This window comes from Geotrypetes seraphini, chromosome 1 (genome assembly GCF_902459505.1).
Source record: "Geotrypetes seraphini chromosome 1, aGeoSer1.1, whole genome shotgun sequence".
In the NCBI taxonomy this organism is placed as follows: domain Eukaryota; kingdom Metazoa; phylum Chordata; class Amphibia; order Gymnophiona; family Dermophiidae; genus Geotrypetes; species Geotrypetes seraphini.
In genome coordinates this window covers 377868796-377884425 of record NC_047084.1, presented here as the reverse complement: position 1 = coordinate 377884425, position 15630 = coordinate 377868796, and the positions used below count along the sequence as shown (strand labels likewise).

The window sequence follows — 15630 nt, the reverse complement described above, 5'->3', positions numbered from 1 at the left end:
CTATAGCGCTGTAGCGCTACCAGACGCACGCAGCACTGTACGGAGTCACAAAGAGTAAGAAAACAGTCCCTGCTCGAAAGAGCTTACAATCTAAACAGGTTCGCGGACGGCTGCAGCGAACCTCACAGGCCGCTCTGCACCTCGGTAGCATGTTCCCTTTGATGCACGGGACCACGTCAGAGGGAACGTGCTACTGACTTGTAGAGCGGCCTGCGAGGTTTGCTACAGCCGGCTGCAAACCTCAGCAGGCTGCTTTGAAGAGGAGGGCAGACGCGAACGACCAGGAAGCCGGACGCTGGACAGGGGGAGCAGGTAAGGGGTGCTACTGTACAGGAGGAGCAGGGAAGAGGTGCTGCTGGACAGGGAGGAGGTAAAACGAAGAGAGAAGGGCTGCTGCTGGATAGGGGGAGCAGGGAAGGGGTGGTGGTGGATAGCCAAGGAAAGAGAGAGAAAGAAAGACAGACACACACACATCTATTCTAGCACAGGCTTAAAGACTAGTATATTCAGAGAGAAAAGGAGTTTGAGCTATCCTTGTATCGTATGTGCAAGGATATATAGTACACGTTAGCAATCACTCAGTTCCTATTTAGAGGTCTTTCAATCCAAAATCAGTCACTTGATTTCATCCAATATAATAATTCAATCTTATTCAAATGTGTACAAAGTGACTAATTAATCATGTAGAGCAACATCCATTCCAGGCACTGAAGCTCGGGGGGGGGGGAGGGGCGGAGGGGTATCCATTTGTTTAATTAGTAGTTTCTGAAACAAACGTGCAATCATAAAGACATAAATGCACCTGCTGGATATGTTGAAGGCAGAGTACAAAGTGCCGAACAATAAATGTGCCAGGGGAGCAGGTGTGTAATTTTCCACTGCCGTCCTGTGATTCCTGCCTTTTGTAAATGATAAGCTTGGCAAATGACAAAAGCATCAGTGTAAAACAATCCTGTGGTTCCTCAGAATAGAAGGGGTGGGAGTATAAACGGAGTTCTTCTTAGAACAACTGACCCCTGCCCCTGTATCACTGTACCTCTTGGTATTGGGTTGGTTTATTCAGCTATTGAAATCAGTTGAACTGCTCTGATTTACACTTGATATGTACCATGGTTGAGCCATAGACAGCGGAACTTTTTTAGTTTGGTGGGGGGAGGGGCCCAGAGGCTCTGCCCTAGCCCCAGCAGGAGCCTGTGGTACAACAACTCTTTCCAGTTCTCGACTCCCCCACCTACCTTCCCTGGTCTCTTTCATTTTTAAATCTTCCGGCAGTCGCCACACAGTGTCAATGAGCAGGCCTGCTCCAGAAGTCTTCATTCTGCAGCGATGCTGCATGGCAGCTGCTGGAAGATTTAAAGTTACAGCAGCCAGGAGGAGGTAGATGGAGGAGTAAGGGAGGGGCGGGGAGGCAGTCCACCCCGGGTGCCTTTTGGTGAGTGTGCCAGCACCCCTTTTCCTCTATGCCCCCCCCACCCACACCCCACCCCCGCTCTTCCATCTGCTGCGCGCGCCTTCACTTCCCCACTACCGTACCTTTATCTCTTTGCTGGCGAGCGGCAACGCCAACTTGCTGCTCATGCCAGCGTCGGCTCTCCCTCTGACGTCACTTCCAGGTCACGTCTTCCTCTGACGTCACTTCCAGGTCCCATGTCAGAGGGAGAGCCGACGTCGACGCAGGCAGCGAGTTGGTGGTGCTGCTCACGCTGGGGAAGTTAAAAGACGTAAGGGGTGGGGAAGGGGTGCATGCATGCGGCAGGGGGGGCGGGGAAGAAGCGGAAGGGCAGGGAAGAGGGCGTGGGAGGGGTACCACCACCCCGGGTGCCTCTCATCCTCGCTATGCCACTGAGCAGAGTCATAACTGACTTTGACTCTGTCAATTTTGGGGGAGCCCATGGCCCCTGTGGCCTCCCCCGTTCCGATGGCTATGAGTTGAGTGCCACGGGGGGATTTCATTCACAGGTCGGAATAGGACACCACATTCTAGAAGAGAGGGCAAGGGATGGTAGGGGGCAGAGTTTGGCATGGTTGTTAAAGCTACAGTCACAGCACCCTGAGGTTGTGGGTTCTAATCCATACTGGGCAAGTCACTTAATCCCCCCCATTGTCCCAGGTACATTAGATAGATTGTGAGCCCACCAGGGCAGACAGGGAAAAATGCTTGAATACCTGAATAAATTCATGTAAACTGAGCTCCCTTGGGAGAACAGTATAGAAAATTGAATAAATAAATACGGCCTGATTCTATAAATAGTGCCTAGCAGCACCTAACTTGTAAGTGCTTCTCTGTGTGGTTGTCAATCAACCACTAGGCATTGTTTATAGAATCACACTTAAGCATTGCTAGGCGTCCTAGTGGTAGGCACTGGTATATTAGGTCAGATTTTACCAGGCCTGATTTACTGGCTCCTACCATAGACGCCTAGCAATGACTGTCAAAAATATCTATTCTCCGCTCCTAACCACGCCTACTTTTCAGGAAGGCATCATTAGGCATCCCAGGGTGCCTCAATTTAGATGTGGCTAGGCACCATCAGGGCAGGATTAATTCTTTGAGGACCCCTACACTGGGCCCCCAAGCCCCACCCCACCCACAAACTAAACCCCTTTTTTTACAAGAGGTTTTTAGCACTGGCTGGCGGGCTGAATGTTCTACGCTGTTCTGACGATCATAAGAATTCTATGACCATCAGAGCAGTGCAGAGCATTCAGCATGCTGGCTTGTGCTACAAACCGAAGGAACGGTACAGTTTAGGGGGTGAAGAAACAATGGTGCATATCCCCCAATACTGAACAAAATATAAAGATAGCAGATGTAAATTTGAAAAAAGAGACATAACAAATTACTTTACAAATTAACAAATAAAAATAAAACAAAAAATTGAAAACAAGTGATACCATTTTACTGAACTAATACATTTTTTTAATTAGCTTTCAGAGGTCAAAACCTCTTTCCTTAGGTCAGTAAAGTATACTGGTGTTACAGTATCCTGTCCTGACCTGAGGAAGAATTTGGTCTCTGAAAGTTAATCAAAAATGTATAAAAATTAGTCCAATAAAAGGATCACTATTTCTATTTCTAAACATTTATCAACACAGCTACAATACTACTTTATCCTAAAGCAAAAAAAATAAAAAATATAAGTTTCTTCTACCTTTGTCATGTGGTTTCTGCTTTCCGCATCTTCTTGTCATTCTCTTCCATCCACTGTCTGCCCCTTCCAGAAAATGTCTGTCTCCCTCTGCTCCCTTTGACATCTCTGCTCCTGCCACTCCACCTCCCCCTCCCCTGTGGTCTGGCATCCATTACCTTCCCTCTGCTCCCCTCATGATCTGTCATCTTTCTCCTTCCATCTCTCCTTCCCTCCCCCCACTGTGGTTTTTAGCATACCTCTCTTCTCATTTTCTCCACTCAGGTCTGATATCTCTATGTCCTTCCCCGTTCTTTGGTTCCTTTTCTTCTCTGGTCTTCCTTCTCTATTTTCTGCCTCTGTCTAAATTAAATTATTTCTTACTATTCATCCCTCAGTTTCCCTCTTTTCACTGTGTCTACTCAGCTTGCAACCCCTTTCCTTCATCCCTCCACTATCTCACTAACTATCTTCTTCCCCTATCCAGCATGTGGGAAAGCAGTAGCAGTGGTGAAGAGGGAGGGCTAGGCACAAGGTCTCCCCACTTCCATCATCTGGCCTGCCCTGCTCCCTTCTGTCTCCCTTCTCCCCACTTTCATCATCTGCCCTGCCCCTTTCTTCCCACATCCATCATCTGCCCTGCTCCCTTCCCCCCTCTTCTATCATCTGCCCTGCCCCTTTCTTCCCACGTCTATCATCTGCCCTGCTGTGCTCTGCTTTGCCCCCTTCTCTCTCTCCCTCCACCCCAGGTCCATCTCACCACTCAACTTTCTCTTCAATTTTTTTTTTTTTTTAGAATGGCGAGGTCCCCCCCCAAGCATTGATCGGCAATGCGGGACCCCCATCAACGGACTGATCGGCAACGGACCTCCCCCCCTCCCATCGACAGAAAGTATGGCAAGCAAGCAATGCGGGCAAGAAAGGCAGCAGGAACTGTAATTTTGCAAGCGGTGCTGCTTGCCCGAAGCTTCCCTCTGACACGCCCATGTGGAAACAGGAAGCTGCGTCAGAGGAAAGCTTTGGGCAAGCAGCACCACTTGCAAAATTACAGTTCCTGTTGCCTTTCTTACCCGCGTTGCTTGCTTGTCTTACTTTCCATCGATGGGGGGGTGGCGTGTTGCCAATCGGGGGGGCCCGCATTGCCAATCAATGCTAGAGGGGCCCATTGCTGTTTGGAAAAAAATAATGTTGATGCTCTCCTTCATTGGGCCCCCCTGACCATTTCGGGCCCTAGGCACGTACCTACTGGGCCTATTGGTTAATTCGGCCCTGGGCACCATGCAGTATTCAATGCACAACCTTAATTGATAGGTTTACAATTTGTTTTTAATTGATTTTTTTAAACCAATTAAATTAAATTTAGTTGTGCGTGTAATTAAATAAGGCATCACTAGGTGTCCTCAATGTAGGCAATTAGTGCTGCCTAATCCAGGCACCTCCTATAGAATCAGGCTCTTAGCGCCCTCTAAATAGGGGGTAGTAAGTACCCTCATTTAAGAACATAAGAATAGCCTTACTGGATCAGATCAATGGTCCATCTAGCCCAGTATCCCGTCTTCACAGAGGCCAATCCAAGTCACAAGTACTTGGCAAAGAAAATTTTGGAGGATCTGTTATCTTGAAAGGTTGCAATTCCATTTTCTGGTTCAATCAATGGTTCTGGGTTTGCTAGATTAGTGTAACAGCTTGAATTTACCTTCTCTCATCATGATGATAAAACAGTTACAGACAGTACAGAATATGGCTCTCAGATTGATCTTTTCCCTGAGTAAATACAACCATATATCCCCTGCCTATTTAGAGACACATTGGCTTCCAATACAGGCAAGAATATTATCTAAAGTCTTGAACGGCTCCACCCCAACCTAGCTAAATGAGAGATTCATCCTGAAAAACATGACCAGATCCAGGAGAGTACAGAACTCATTTACCTGCCCTTCAATTAAGGGCATAAAACGAAAGAAAAAGTTTCAGACAACTAAGCCAGACCACCTTATCATTAGATTTCTATTCACAGTGCCAGAACACAGAACTTTCCGGAAGGAAATCAAAACCTTATTATTCAGAAAATATGTCAGGATATGTTAATGCTGCTCTGTAATAGTTACTGAATTGTGATTTTGCTGGAAATGCCCAGTTTATCTCTTATTGTAATCTGCCCAGAACTTCTGCAAGGTTAAGGTGAAATAGAAGTCAATAAATGTAATGTAATTCCTCCCTCCCCCATCATGCATGTTCAATTTCCATGTAGGTGTGAAAACTAAGCATTCACGGGGTTGGGGGTAGTGTTGGTACGATGATGGTGCACAGACTGCCAGCACGGAGAGTTTCTGTGGCTGGAAGAGGACCTCATGCTAGCAGGGCTTGGAAATCCCAGCCAGCTAAGGTATTTGAAGGCTGCAGGGTGGCGGCAGAAAGCAGGGAGAAGGGCAAAATTGTGTACCCCCTTATTTTGGGATCCCTAAAAGTCAACACCCAGCTACATGGCTGATGTAAAAGTAGTAGTTGTAAATAATGCTTAACTGATATTACTGCGATCCAGATAGAGCAGAGCAGTCCATGTCTTGAAACCACTGGGAATTTATTGACAATCATGCAAGACAATGTCATGGCTTGACACGGGCCGTGTTTCAGCTAAATAGCCTGCCTCAGGAGTCTTAAGGCTCTCATATACTGGATCCTGATTTCTTTTTACTTTTGGACGCAAGTTTCGTTGCTTCAGCGACACATGCTTTATTTCTACATAGTAATTAATCCAGTGTATGAGAGACTTAAAACTCCTGAGGCATGTTATTTAGCCGAAACACAGCTCAAGTCGAGTCATGACATATTCTTGCATGGTTGTCAATAAATACCCAGTGGTTTGAAGACGTGGATTGCTCTGCTCTTTTCAGATTGCATTTATGTATATGCAGGGGTCGACATTCCTTATTCTATAGTTAATTGCTATTACTACTGCCAGACTAACACTTTGGGAAAAAAAATTCACAATACGCTGATTTTTGAACAAAGATGTACCTTAGCAAGCAGATAGTTTTACCGACCACAGATTTATGTCCTCTCTTTATATAATGTGTTTTATAAACTCTGTCTGCTCTTACTGTTATAAATAATTTCCTGCAACAATTATACCTTGTGTTCTGAACAGATAAACCTGTCATGCTCTTTCACCATCTTTCCTCTGCAAAGCAGTTGGAGAAAAAGGTACACATTAAACTCTGAAAACAACAGTAAATCAGAACTACATCTCATTTCCTGTCAGAATAAATTCTTTATATGCTTCGAAGTTCTGACATATTCATCTTGTAGCAATCTGACAGTACATTTCAAGCCTAGATATACAGCATTTATAAGGTTTCTGGTATTTGTATCTTCCTTTTATAAGGACACAACTGCCTTATGGGCCTTGTTAAGATTCTCAGATTATCCCAGAAGAAAATATGTATATATATCTGACATTCCTTTAAGTAACATGAAATTTAGCAGGGTCAACATACAGAAAAGTAACTCCCAACCTCAGTGTTTTATCTCATATAGATTTTCAATAATATCTTTTCTGCAAACCAATGAGCCATATAGAACTTCACCCACAAAAATAGAAAATTCAAGATTGGCTTTTTCATGTTTTACAATATGAGCGGTTTTGGTACTTTTTGAAAATAAGCAAGTTGAGCCAGCTACACAAGTTAATAATGCTATTCAATGGCATCGGGATGGAAACATATAAACATGATGGCAGATAAAGGCCAAATGGCCCATCCAGTCTGCCCATCTACAGTAACCATTATCTCTTCCTCTCGCTAAGAGATCCCATGTGCCTATCCTAGACATTTCAGAACTTGTGAAGGCCTTTTCACACATTGTACCCCTGAGGAATCTCTTCAGTTATCTTTTTATAAGATGCATTTTACATATGCGTAAATTCATATCTATGCGGAGAACAACCTTTGGAAGATTATTCCCCATACCCCCATGAACATGCCTGATATGTTTGGGCAAACACATGCACATCTATAAGAACCTATATACTGGGAGTTTTATCAAAGACAAATTCTATGTGTGACATGTGTGTTAATTGCAGAATCCTCAAGAAACCGGCGATGCTACCTCCATAAATATGAAAGCAGAGAACAAGCAAAGAAGGTGACTAATCGATGTTCAGTTTCCTTTATTGTTTGAAATGTTCAATTTCCCTTATTGTTTGAAATGACTCGACATGATCTCTGCTTTCACGTTTGTGGAGGTAGCATCTCCTATTTCTTGAGTCGTGTCATTTCAAACAATAACGGAAATTGAACATTGATTAGTCACCTTCGTTGCTTGTTCTCTGTGTTAACTGCAGAATTGGCATTTCTATTTTTATATTGGTTCATATATTGGTTTATATTGTCTCTCAGACTCATTGGAGATCATAGCGTAGAGGATCATAGCGTAGTCTGTAGGAGCTGAAAAAGAAATTATATCATAAAACAGTATTTAATTAGAACATTTTTATGCTGCTGTTTATGAATAATGTGGAAGCTATCAGGCATAATAAAAAGTATTCACAGTGGTCACTATAGTATGGATTCTGCAGCAGAAGGTCACCTTGCTTTAATTTTGTAGACCAAAATGAATATAGCATTCTATTTATATATCGTTTCTTAATCAACAGTCAAGTCTCGTGGTTGCCAGTAAGAAAGAAAGAGAGCTGAAGGTGTGTGCCCCAGGGGTAGGAAAGAGAAAGAGAGTTGGGATGTAGAGTGAAAGAACTGGAGGTCTTGCTGTAAGGTAGGGAAAGCAGGGTTGCAGAGAGAGAAAGAGAGAGAGAGAGCGATCGACAGCCACTTTTAAAGGAGCGCAGAGAGAGGGGGGACATGATCGAGACGTTCAAGTATCTTACGGGCCGCATCGAGGCGGAGGAACATATCTTCTTTTTCAGGGGCCCCACGACAACAAGAGGGCATCCGTGGAAAATCAGGGGCGGGAAACTACGAGGTGACAGGAAATTCTTTTTCACTGAAAGGGTGGTTGATCGCTGGAATAGTCTTCCACTGCAGGTGATTGAGGCCAGCAGCGTGCCTGATTTTAAGGCCAAATGGGATCGGCACATGGGATCTATTCACAGGGCAAAGGTAGGGGAGGGACATTAGGGTGGGCAGACTGGATGGGCCGTGGCCCTTATCTGCCGTCTATTTCTATGTTTCTATGTATGTGGGTGGGGTGTTGGTGGGGACTTTCTTATCTAGTAAATGGAGTCCTTAATATGTGATTTTATTTAAAATTGTAAACCACTTAGATTGCATTGTACGTTTTCAGTATATCAAACTGGGATACATCTGTAAATTTGAAATTGTGTGCAAAACATAACCAATATATCATTTTGAATTAATGTATATTCACATGCATTAATTTGAGTTAAGCACATATGCCTGGATTCTGTAACTGGCGCCGTTGTCGGCGGCCACTTTAAAAGCGGCTGTCGATCGCGTGCCAATCGCACGATGGCGCCGGGTACAGAATTAGCCTCTGTAGACGCTTTAGGCCGCATGGCTCCACTTCTGGCATTAACCACACCCACAGTAGCGTTAGGTGGCCTAAAACACCTACGAAGGCACGATTCTAGCAGTTATTTTAAGAAACCTTATTCATTATTTATATGGGTAAGTACTGGCATTTATTTCCATGTATTTATCGGACACATGTAAAAGTCTAGGTTTACATATGCAAATATTGTGACTACATGCATATGGCAAGGGGGCATGTCATGGCAGGGGGTGTTAGGGCAGGGCCAAATATACATGTGTAGTCCCCATATTTGAAGGGAGAATGCACATTTCCATGAACAACGCTGGCCTTTACACTTGTTCCCTAGGAAATATAGATTTTGTAAAGATGCCAATTTGGGGTAACATTCTGCTGGAGGAATTAGGTAAGGTTGGCGCCTTCATCCCCCAGTGTTTACTTTTGCACCCTGTAATCAATTGTGCTGAATAATTGCAGGCTTTGTACTTAATTGGCAGCACTTAGACATGTAAAGAGTGGCCTAGTGAGGGTGAGTGGCGCTCGGGTTAGTGTTGTCCCTCCCATACAACCCCCCCCCTCTTTCCCCGTATCTTTTTAACGTTGGCTTAAGCAGCCACCAACTTACTGCCTACATCGGCTTCGGCACTCTCCGGTGTCTCTTGCTAGGCCCGGGTCCCAGAAGTGACATCAAAGAGAATGCCGAAGCCGATGCAGGTAGCAAGTTGGTGGCTGCCTAAGCCGAAGTTAAAAATGTACAGGGGAAGGGAAGGGGCACATGCACAGCAGGGGAAGGAGTCTCAATTATTGTAATGTTATCTACCTCAGTATCACAAAAACCTGTCTTCAAAGATTGCAACTGATTCAAAACACTGCTGCGAAATTGATCTTTGGGAAACATAAATTTGATCACGTGACTCCGTTGCTCCAGAGTTTCCATTGGCTCCCGGTTTATTTTAGAGTTCAATTTAAATGTGCTTGTATTGTTTTTAAAATCCTATATGGTATCTTTACTCCTCTCCTTCCTTTATCTTGGAACATTTACAGATTTTCCTTTGCAAGAGGTAACCAACAATTTAGATTATCTCTTCCTTCCAAGAAAGGAATAAAAGGAGTCAAGATTTTCATTCAATCTTTGACTTTTAAGCTTTCTCAACTTTGGAATGATCTCCCACTCCTTTTAAGGAGTTCTGGTTCACTTCAACTTTTTTGTAAATCTTTAAAAACCATTTTATTTGCTAAACACTTTAAAAATTAATCTTCCGAAACTTAGTCTCATTCCTCGTGGTCTTTATTTGTTAAGTAAACTATTGTAAACCAAATCAAGCTTTCTTGGATTGATGTCTCGGTATATAAAGCCAAGCCTTAGATTAGATTAGGAGGGGTGCCGGCACCCCGGGGAAGATGGCGCCCAGGGCGGACTGCCCCCTCCCCCCCTTACTAAGCCACTGCATGTAAGGTTCTAAAAGGGTAGATGAAAGCAAAAGAATTGACCCAATGATCTCCACAGACAAATCCAAGAAGAAACAAAAAAACAATGTGGAGAAATGATGTTCCTGAGATGGACTTTATTAATATTAAAATGTAAACTTGGCAAACCACATAAAAACCTCTAGGACACAGTCCGCTGAAAAGCTTTGGACCCTGGACCTAACACAATCCATGTTTCGACAGAATGTCTTCTTCAGGGGTCCCTATGAAGTCCTGTGGTAAAGATACTTGGATAAAAATGCCAATCGTAAATAAACTGATCCGTAAAAGCTGTGTGCAGGACAGGGGGGCTCAAAAAGCTGATACCAACATACGAAATACTTGAGAGGAAGCTATCAACATGGGCTACTGTTAAGACATGTTAACTTACTGTTAGCTCAGATTATTAGTAGTTAGGTCTCATTGCATAAAATGGAACCAGGGCTGCTACAATAGCATAAGCTAGTAATTAAATAACACATCTTAACGGTAGCCCACATTGATAACTAGCCCTCTTAGACATATGTGTTGCCTCATTGCTTCCATTGATATTTTAGACAATGGCAGTTGTAAAATGGCTCCTCCCACTGTACCTGGTGGGCACAGTCGTGCTCAGTCCTGCATGTGTTTTAGAAAAACCTCTGTTAGCAGATACTATTTGTGAAATACTACTAGAATTTGACATGTATCGGCCTGGGCGTCTGATCTCTAAAATGTGCCTTCATATGTGCATATACTGCCTCTTATTCAATTGTCCCACACTTAACAGTGTGTGCAGTGACAAGAATGGTGGTACTTTGGTGACTTGGGGGTAAATTTGGTAGAGTGCAGGTAGAGTCACAAATTACCCGTATAGTTTATAAAATATTTGCATTCGTGCTTATGTTATGTATGAACATTTATAGCTACTCCCAAGTAGAAGCCATAATTGGTGCAGAAAGTTGAGGATTTAATTTTGTCAAACAGATAAATTAATTTTTCCCGAATAGCTGAAGAAATGGGCATCTCAACAGGTACAGTTTGGCAAATAATTCATTAAAAGTTGGCCATGTTAGTGCAAGATTGCGTTTCCATGCCGGGTGTTTCAAAGGCGTAATCCCCTGCTGCCTACTGCTCCATATTTCCGCTCGTGTGCAATAACTTGTAAGTTTCATGGCTGCACATCATTCTCTTCTTGGTTGGGCTGAGAACTTTTCAGCAGCCTTTCGTGTTGTGATATCATAATGCCTCATTCTACCAATACCTAAAAACCAACTTCATTGATGATGTCACAATGGCTTGGTTTCCCCATACTTGTGCCTATTTACTAGATGCATTTGCCTCATTGAAATGAAAAGTGTCAAGAAAAGGGTGCAATAAGTTTCATGGCTCCACATCATTCTCTTCTTGGTTGGGCTGTGAACTTTTCAATGGCCTCTCGAACGTTAATGTATACTATTGTGCGTTATGACCATAAAGCACTTTAGTACTGCAGAAGTTTAAAATTTTGTATGCAGAATTTTCAAAATTTCTGTATAGTATTTTTCCAGACAAAATTAATACAAGAAATTATGGGCCCCTTTTACAGAGACACGGTAGCGATTCCCCACATCAAATGTGCCAAAGTCCGTTCAGTTCCTCTGGGCTTCTGTGCATTTGCCATGGGAGAATCACTACCGCGGCTTTGTAAAAAGGGCCCTATATTTTGAATGTAGTTATGTTATGTGTGTTGCTATCTGTCCTTTCGAAGCTGAATTCATTTTTTTATTCTGCTAAACCCATGCTTAAATATTGTACATGTAGCGAAATTGAATAGTGCTGAAGTCTGAAGTCTTTCAAAACATGATTTCTGCCCATTTTCCATCTGTCTTTTAACTTCCATAAGAAACAACTTTCAACAACCCCGAACCTCATGTTCTTCCCTTAATTGTTCTCTATTCCTATCTCAGTTGTATTACGTACCCATCTACCTCTCGTTTCATGTTAGTTAAGTTTTATTCATTTAATACTGTTTTAAAATTCTTTGTTTAAATTTAGTCTATATTTTTAATTGATGTTTATTTTAGTCCCCCCCCTTTTTTTTTTTAACTCGTAACTCGTTTAGAAGACCAGATAAGCGATTGTATCAAATTGTTAATAAAACTAAACTCTCTCTCTCTCTCTCTCGTTTCTGCATTTGCAGCAGTTAGTCCACCTCCCGTCATGACAGGACACCTCATACGATGTATGGAGAATGAGAAAAGCTATTGTGTCAATGGAGGCGAGTGCTACATACTGAATGGTATTACAAGCAGCTCAAAATACCTGTGCAAGTAAGAAAGAGCTTCATTCATTTTCCTCTCCAAATGCTACATCTGTTATAAACAGTTATATTTTACATTTGGAGATAATCGTTGTTTCTAACTGTTTATTAACTTGGTCATTTCTGGACGAGGATAGCATCTGGCTCATAACAAAGTATTTTGAACTTTTTCTTTTTTTTGCCATATAATATCCATCATTGTAGTAAGAAGACTCATCCATTCGTAGTGCATGTGCTACATGTGCTCAGCACCGTGCTATTTTCTGTTCCATTAATAGATTGAAAGGATGAACGCTGATAGTTTGGGGCATGGTAATATATTTAAATTAGTATGTGGCTCATTGACATCTTATGTTACCTCATTATAATAGGTTTTTGATTGTGAGTCAGTTTTTGTTTATTTTGGTGCACATCCAGGGAAGGGGGGGAGTTATTTCTGTCATAATTAGATTTTTAAATATTTACACTTGGGATGGGTGGGAGGATGGAAAGGATATTGCTAATAGGGAAATCTATATTTCTGTGTTTTATTAAATTATCATTAGGTGGGTGGGTGGGGGGAAGAAATTGGAAGGTTATGTATATTTGAAAGTAAAATGTGCTCATATTGACTTATTATATATGATATATTTATGTATTGCATATTGAAGATTGGAAAATCAATAAAGATTAAAAAAATAATAATAATCATTGGATTGAAGGGAAGAAAACTACATGGGGCTGCTGTGTAGGAGGAACATGTCAAACATGAAGTAGTGTGACTTCCAGCGCTTTCCCCAACTTTTCCAAGCAACCCTTTAAGCCTATAATCAGGACCTGAATATGATAAGTGTCTATAATACATCCTCTGGCTACCCATCCCATCGCGGATAAACTTCAAAATATCATGAATCATACATCACATACTCCATGGAAATTCAGCAGCCCCCCTTATCCAACTCCTCTCAATGGCATGGTCTACCTCTAGTAGAATCCTTAACAGAATACAACTAAGGGCTCCTTTTACGAAGGTGCGCTAGCGTTTTTAGTACACGCACCGGATTAGCGCGCGCTAGCTGAAAACTACCGCCTGCTCAAGAGGAGGCGGTAGTGGCTAGCGCGTGTGGCATTTTAGCGTGCACTATTCCGCGCGCTAAGGCCCTAATGCGCCTTTGTAAAAGGAGACCTAAATTTTCCAACTACAAAAAATCTCCAGTACAGGCGTATTTTTCATTCTATGCTAACCTTCCTGGGCGTCAAAAACTTGGAACGACCTCCCAGAAACAATCAGAAACTAGCTGCACCTTATTCCGGAAGAAACTGAGAACTCTGCTCTTTCATACCTGAATCTACATGAAACCCTCAAACACTCTCCCTACAAGTCAGTTACCGTCCTTTAAGTCTTCTCTTTTTTTTCCCTATCGCCCTTTCTCCTCCCTTCTCCTCTTTCTACCTTCTCTCTGTAAGTCACCTTGAGCCTGCATAGGCATGCGTGACACACAAATAGAAGATTAGATTGGACTCTGTCAAAAGGGTTTTGAATGGCTCTGCAGCTACATTTCAACAACATGTGATTTAGCAAACTTCACAGAATCTTTACATGCTAGCAGACCAATTCTGCTTATGATATTATTTTCCCAAATATGAGCTTTTAGTGTGAAATAGCAATGCAATAGTATCAAAATATACTGGCGACTGTCACCATTTTGTATCAAGAATTCTATATTTGCACTTGAATTTAGTCCATCCGAAGAGTGGCTGCGAATTGGATAGAAATCCAACACTAGTACTAGTACAGTTTGGCTCTGGTTCTTAAAACTTCAAAATGCTGATCATCAATCTCTTAAATTAATATTATTTTACTGGAATTCTACAGTACATTGGAGACAACAGGAAATGAGATAATTTAAAACAAAAATTATAACAGATTCATTAAGCCTGGACTTATTGCAAGAGCAGCTCATTGGAGACCAGATTTGATGATGATACTAGGGATGCAGTGCACTAAACCAGCACCGAAACACTTTAGCTTGTTTATGAGATCTTTTAGGGCTTTTTTTTACTAAGATGCATTAGCACTAAACACAACAGCTAGCATCTAAATGTCCAAATGTATTTTAAAATTTACTTTATGAAAAAAAACCTGCTAAAAAGATAATATTGGTGCCACATGAACAACTATCAGTGCTAGTAAAGTAGTGCACTCATTTCTATACAATAGCTAATATGGGATGGGATGTAAGATAGGCAGAGGCTGGGAAAAGAAGCAGGGAAAAGGAGGTGATTGTGCCTTTGTATAAGTCATTTAGGGGTCCTTCTACTAAGCTACAGTAAGCCCTAGTGTGTGCTTACCACAGCTGAAAAGGGCTTACCACAGAGCGCACTGAGACATCCTGCAGTAATTTTGCAATCTGTGCACGCGAACTAGAACATAAGAATTGCTATACTGGGACAGACCAAAGGTCCGTCAAGCCCAGTATCCTATTTCCAACTCAACTACCTAGCTAGATCATAAGTAGTAAAACAGATTTTATGTTTCTTATCCTAGGAATAAGCAGTGGATTTCCCCAAGCCATCTCAATAATGGCCTATGGACGTCTCTTATAGGAAATTATCCAAATCTTTTTTTAAATCCTGCTAAGCTAACTGATTTCACCACATTCTCCGGCAACGAAATTCCAGAGTTTAATTACACGTTGTGTGAAGAAATATTTCTCCGGATTGTTTTAAATCTACTACTTAGTAGCGTCATCACGCGCCCCCTTGTCCTAGCAATTGTGGAAAGAGTGAACAAGCGATTCACATCTACCCTTTCCACTCCCCTCAATATGCAATAATTTTTTTGCAGAAGGGACATGTCTGGGGGAGGAGAGCAAGCATTTCTGTGCTAATCGGTTTGTCCATCTGCATTGCAGTGTGCCAGTTAGCGCATGATTAGCACAAGAGCACATACCCCCGAATTCTGTATATGGTGCCTAAAGTTATGCACATACATCAGTGCATGTAGTCAATGATAACTGATTAACAGGCCTAATTGATGCTGATAATTGGCAATTTACAATTCATAATTAATATTAAATGGAATTAATTGAAAGTTACACACACAACTTGGCGCAGAGCAAAGTATTATGCATCATGTCCAGTGCACATATCTAAAAGGGGGCATGACTACAAATGTATTTGTGTGTTCTTTTGAGTTATGCCTTGGCTTAAAATGAGCATGCCGAAAATTATGATGCATACTGGCGCTTGCCGGCACGGAGCGTGATT

General features: G+C 42.2%; 1 protein-coding gene across 5 annotated transcripts in view; it reads left to right on the top strand.

The window, feature by feature from the left end:
• The window catches only part of NRG1 (neuregulin 1), a 406539-nt gene that overhangs the window by 300842 nt on the left and 90067 nt on the right, over positions 1-15630 (top strand). For all 5 annotated transcript variants that reach the window (XM_033915850.1, XM_033915843.1, XM_033915822.1 and 2 more), the window contains exon 4: positions 12262-12391. In XM_033915850.1, the coding sequence (XP_033771741.1) occupies positions 12262-12391 (130 nt within the window). The remainder of the gene's footprint in view (positions 1-12261; positions 12392-15630) is intronic.